Source organism: Scyliorhinus canicula, chromosome 13 (assembly GCF_902713615.1).
Source record: "Scyliorhinus canicula chromosome 13, sScyCan1.1, whole genome shotgun sequence".
Lineage (NCBI taxonomy): Eukaryota > Metazoa > Chordata > Chondrichthyes > Carcharhiniformes > Scyliorhinidae > Scyliorhinus > Scyliorhinus canicula.
In genome coordinates, this window is record NC_052158.1 from 83002246 (window position 1) to 83008240 (window position 5995).

Here is a 5995-nt window from a genome sequence, read left to right on the forward strand (position 1 = left end):
TATTGGCCATGCTAAAATTGCCCGTAGTGTCCTAATAAAAAGTAAGGTTGAGGGGGGGGGGGTTGTTGGGTTACGGGTATAGGGTGGATACGTGGGTTTGAGTAGGGTGATCATGGCTCGGCACAACATTGAGGGCCGAAGGGCCTGTGCTGTGCTGTACTGTTCTATGTTCTATGTAACCCCAATATTTAAGAGAGAGTGAAAGATAAAACAGGGAACTGCAGTGGCAGGGAAAATGCTAGAATCCATAATATAGAGTATAGCAGGACACTGCGAAAACAATGGTAGAAATAGGCATTGTAAACAGGGATTTATAAAAGGGAAATCATTGTCAGGATTTTATAACCCCTCCTATTCGACAGGATGTTACAGTTCTTTTCAAATGGTGTAACGGTTCTACTGAAAGGGTAAAACACTTCACCATTTAGTCAGTTAAATCGGGGTGAAGCATTTTCAGGAAGTTCTTTCGTCATGTGACAAAGGAAGTGCTCAGTTCCAAACTGAAACTAAAAGTCAAACGCAAACGTTTTTGAACGTGGAGAACCAAGGAGGAGACGGTGAAACTTGTACAGTCCTTGAGTGAGCACAATGGGGAAAATCTACCACGTATTTGTGGTAGGACCAAAGGGGGAGAAGCTTACTGTTGCTATTTCCCATTCTGAGACAGAATTTAATGAGTTGACGATCTCCAAGTTCAAGAAGAAACTACTGCAGCTATTACCAGGCCATGCTGCAGGTACGTGCGTAATGAGAGCAAGGAATGACCTTTGATATGAATGCGATAACAATTGGGTGGGGAATCCATTTTGCCAATTTCACCCCTCCTTCCACCACAATGTTCTATACACCTAATGGGGAAGCGGCTGAATGTATAACAACAGAACTGCAAAATGTTTATACACTGTAACCTCGCCACTCCGGAATACTGGGGGCCAAGGCAATTCTGGATTTCTGAACTTGCTACATTATACACTGACTTTGCAACGTCTAACCACAAGCTTGTGAACCAGGTATAAATATGTACGTGAAACAAACCAGTGACAAAACATTATAAAGGATTGATTTTAAAATATTTATTATGACTGATAAAGACTTCATGTTTCCAACTATACTAAAATGACCAAACTACTTTATACCCTGGTTCTAGTAAAGACTGCGGGTCCCGAATTAGAACTACGGAGAGGGGTCCAGGCTGGGGAAAGTGGGATAATGTTAAACACTCAATGTAAACAACTGAGACATTTCTTTTCTCTGGAATGCACTAACAATGTGAAAGGCTTTCATTTTTTAATGTAATTTCTACCTATTTTACAATTTATTTTTGAAAAATCCCTAATTCGTGCGATTAGTTGCAGCGCTGTAGATGGCGAGTCTGATCTTTGAGTTCTACACCGGGTTTAGAAGCTGCTGTTTTGAAAGTGATCTTAAAATTAGAAGAAATACTGATTACGATGTGCTTGCTGTTTTGTTTAGATTTGATATCTTTTGCTCAGTTTTTTTTTTCTGGTTGAGCTGCAGATGACCTGCGCATTATTTTTGCCAATCAACAATTGGAGGATGGAAAGACATTCTCGGATTACAATATCAAGGATCAATCCACACTCTTGCTGATACTGCGCCTTGCAGGAGGAGGAGGACCAATGCCTTCACGTAAATGAGATTATTTGAACTTTCACTGATAAAAACATTTATTTTGTTCCTGCCTTTATATATCATTGCTCATAATTACTAGAATTAAAATATCATACAATGAGGTGGGACATTTACAGGCCCAAGTCCAGCTTCACAACTGGGCCATGTGGAATGATTTTTTAAAAATATTTTTATTAAAGACATTTTACATGTATACATGAAAATAGCAGAAGACCAAACATAAACACGAACAGAAACCACAAACCCCCAACCTCCCCCGATACTAACACACCCGGCCTTCCTGTTTTTCCTTCCTTATCCCCACTCCGCTAACCCGTCAATCCACTTTGAAGAAATCACGGTTTCCACCTCCGGGTGAACCCCTCTCCAACCCCCGCAAGGTTAATGTGACCAGCTCCAAACACAGGAATTCTGCCAGGACCCCATGCATACTATAAACTGGATGAGGCTTAACCTCACACACGGCGAGGACCCGTTCACCCTTCACAGGGCCTCTTTCCATGTCCCTGCCCGTACCTCCCCACCCAACTCCTTCCATTCACGCTTAATCTCCTCCACTGGAGTGCCCTCCCTCTCCATTAACTCACTGTAGATTACTGACAGCACCCCCTCCCCTGTATCATCCTTCGACAACAGCTTGTCCTGCAACACCGGAGGCGGCAGCCCCGGAAAGTACAGCACATCTCGCCTCACAAAATCCCTCACCTGCAGGTACCTGAAACCATTCCCTTTGGGCAGCTGATACGTCTCCTCCAACTCCACCAGATCTGCAAACTTGCCCCCTATAAACATGTCCCTACAATACTCCATCCCCATTCTGGACTCTCGCATCCAGCCCCGTCGGCACAAACCTGTGATTGTCACATATCGGTGCTCACAACAACATGCCCTCTAACCCAAAATGCTGCCCGCACTGACTCCACACCTGCAATGCCAAAGCAGCCACTGGGTTCACAGAATATCAGACCAGCGAGAATAGAAGGCACACCAAAAACAGTGCCCTCAGACCCTCAGACATGTCCCCCTACATGACGCTGCCTCAATCTGCCCTCACACCGACCCCTCCTCCACAGTCCCTTTCCTCACCATTGCAATGTTCGCTGCCCAATAATAATTCATCAAACTTGGAAACACCAGCTCCCCCCCCCCCTCCTTGTCTCCTCTCCAGGGACATCCTCCTTACCTCCGTGGTCTTCCCCACCCACACTAACTCCAAAATTATCCCCTTCACCTTTCCATAAAAGGACCGGAATAAAGATGGGAAATGTCTGGAACAAGAAACTTGTTGTGTAGTGGGCAGCACCGTCATTTTAACCGCCTGCACACACCCAGTCAGTGACAGCAGCAACACATCCCACCCTCTCCCCGCCAATCAGCCATACCCCTTTTCAAGCCAGCCCCTTGGACTCTTCCAGGCCCATCCCCAAATATCCACCGCCATCTCTCCATTCCCAGCTGCGCCACACCAAGCACACCCATTTCAGCAACCCCACCCTTCCTCCACACCCAAACAAAGAACCAACGCATTCCCCTCCCACTCATTCCTCCTAGCCACCCCCTACTCCACTCCCATTAACTAGCTCACCCAGCTAGCATGGTGGCCCCCACTCGAGGTCTCTGTTTCCCCTCACACTCCAAATCCACCCCTCCCCCCCCCCAACCCTCACAACAACCAACAAACAAAGAGAAACAAAAGGCACACTCTCACCATCACCACTCCCCTGCCGTACACTGCCTCACTCCATCCACCCAATGTGCCTCACAGTATCCACAGAACTCCTCCCCAAAAATCTATGTCCTCACACTCCTCCCAGTCAATGGTCTCTCAGAAAGTCCATCACCTCCTCCGGCGAGTCCACATAAAATCTTTGCTTTTGGTGTGTCACCCACAAGCGGGCAAGATACAAAACTCCGAATATCACCCCCTTTTTGTAGAGGGCGGAATTTATCCGATTATACGCGGCTCTCTGCTTGGTCAGCTCTGCATCCAGCTCCTGGTAAATCCACAGATCACTCCCTCCCAGGTACACTTCTTAGTCTGCCTTGTCCACCTCAGGAACTTCTCCTTGTCCAACAACCGACCCAGCCTCACCACCATCGCCCACGGTGGCTTCCCCATCTGCGGCCTCCTCATCAGCGCGCTGTGCGCTTGATCCAACTCGAGGGACTGGTCAAAAGACCCCCTCCCCCCCATCAGCTTCTCCACCCTGCTCGTCACATACTTGCCTCAGCACCTTCAATGCCTTTGGGCATCCCCACAATTCGCAGTTTCTGCCTCCTGGAGCGGTTCTCAAGGTCCACCAGCTTCTCCCTCAGCCTTTTCTGGCTGCTCAACACCATCCCCACCTCTGCTTCCTGTGAGGGCAACCAGTCATCCACCTTTTGGATCACCAGGCCCTGAGCCTCCTTCTCCACCTCTCGATCGCCGCCTAAGCGGCTCCACCACCATGGCCAAATCCTCTGAGGCCTCTTTCCCCTGCTACTGAAATTTGTCACTGAGGAATTCCAGCAGCTGCTCCATAGATTACTGGGCAGACAGCGCTGTCCCCTTGCTCTCCTCCATTCCCTCCTGCGTCGCACTAGAAAAACATTCTTGCTCCAGTTGCTCATGCGTTGAGCGACAAACCAGTCCCACCAGAGGAGTATTACAATCCCTGGGCACATTTGCCTTCAAACACCACACAATTCTGGTGGGGAAGGACCAAAAAAACTCATTTCAAACGGGAGCCACCAAATGTGCGACCACTCACTCCATGACCTGCGTAAAGTCCATGTTGATCTGTTTGCCGTGAGGCAGCCAGCCTCACCATAAGTAGTATTACTGAGCAACTGTAACCAAGAAGTTAAAAAACTTTTCTGAATTTGAAAGAGGAAAGTTCCTCCTGATCCCACTTGAAATAACTTTTTCCAATTGCTGCTGCCTTCTGTCCAGCGCCTTGGCCGCGTAGTGATCAACTTCCAACCGTCACGCTCTGATCTCCCACAGCAAACTCCCGATCTACATTTTTGCAACTCCTGATAGCTTGGACTTCCCATTTTCCTGTTTTCTCATTCCATCCCTTGTTGGGCTCATTAATGTGTGTCTAGCCACTGTCTGATTTCTTCACGATTTCCCCCACTCTTTGGCACACTGGAGTGCCATGCAGGCTCTATGGCAATGTGCTCCAAAGCCCAGTATCAGGGCTGGTTTGGTGAAGCTTCACCATGACCCCAGAAGTGTAGCTTCCAAGATTCCCAATCCCTGCCTTTAATGCAGGAAGCAAAAGCGAGGAAAATGAAATGTTATTAATTTGTTGTCCCGAATGATGGGAAGGTGTTAATCAAATGGGAATAATGTAATTTTGAAATTAGATTCTAAGGGAAAGCAAAAACTGAACACACAATTTCTCCAAACGTCATTTGTATTTACCTTATAAAATGTTGGATCTCCTGTTCTACAGTATTTATGCACATAGTTTTGCTCCAGGATCTGTTGTGTGTCAAAGTCCAAGAACCCACAAAGAAATAGAAATAGAGGAAACCGAGATCTGGGAGAAGGGAAATTGAAAAAAAATCCTCAATTTCCAACTCCTATATCTAAGAATAAAGATAACTTGGCCAAGAGGTTAAGGTGACTAAATTCTATGTGCCAGTCTAAATAACTTGAAACTGCTGAAAATTTATTTTTTTACAGTTGGGGATGACCTTGAGCAGGAAGAACTATTGGACGGTTGTGAAACATACTCCAGACGGTGATATGCACGGCCGCAAAGCCAACGTTGAATCAGGAGTTTAGAAAGAACTAAAACAACCCACATTTCAAACCCGTGTTATATCTTTCACTAATTTTAAAAGCACAAGTTAATTAGTATTGTTTCAATGTAACATCTAGGGTCACCCATGAAAACAAGTATAATGATATTTTTTAAAAGACAACTGGTAAAGGACAATATCAATCACTGCTGAATTACCCATTCAGTGGTGATGTGCAAGATTTTTTGCGAAGGGTCACTGTTGGTGCATAATATTTCTGATTTTTCAAGTGTCAACATTTTTTAAAAATGCTTTAAACATTTTATACAAAATTACCAAACACACCAAACAAAAACCTTTTTTAAAAAGAAAAACAAGGATAACAAAACAAGAAGAAGGCTAGAAACCAACCTCCCCAACAACTATCAGTGACCAACTCTCTAAAATACAATACAGGGGCAGCACGGTAGCACAGTGGTTAGCACTGTTGCTTCACAGCTCCAGGGTCCTAGATTTGATTTCCGGCTTGGGTCACTGTCTGTGCAGAGTCTGCATGTTCTCCCCATGTCTGCACAGGTTTCCTCCGGGTGCTCTGGTTTCCTCCCACAAG

General features: G+C 46.0%; 1 protein-coding gene across 1 annotated transcript; it reads left to right on the forward strand.

Moving 5' to 3' along the window:
• The first annotated feature begins 422 nt into the window (after window positions 1–422).
• On the forward strand, window positions 423–5762 carry LOC119976727 (ubiquitin-like). The gene is made up of 3 exons (XM_038817457.1): window positions 423–736; window positions 1519–1650; window positions 5327–5762. The coding sequence occupies exons 1-3, from the start codon at window positions 589–591 to the stop codon at window positions 5386–5388; spliced, it is 342 nt and encodes a 113-aa protein (XP_038673385.1). The 5' UTR covers window positions 423–588; the 3' UTR covers window positions 5389–5762.
• Window positions 5763–5995: the final 233 nt, after the last annotated feature.

Excerpts from the sequence above, each read along its gene's own strand:
- LOC119976727 (XM_038817457.1), top strand. The coding sequence starts at position 589 with ATGGGGAAAATCTACCACGTATTTGTGGTAGGACCAAAGGGGGAGAAG. Across the intron at positions 737-1,518 it reads ATTACCAGGCCATGCTGCAG|ATGACCTGCGCATTATTTTT; the intron begins GTACGTGCGTAA and ends GTTGAGCTGCAG. Across the intron at positions 1,651-5,326 it reads AGGAGGACCAATGCCTTCAC|TTGGGGATGACCTTGAGCAG; the intron begins GTAAATGAGATT and ends ATTTTTTTACAG.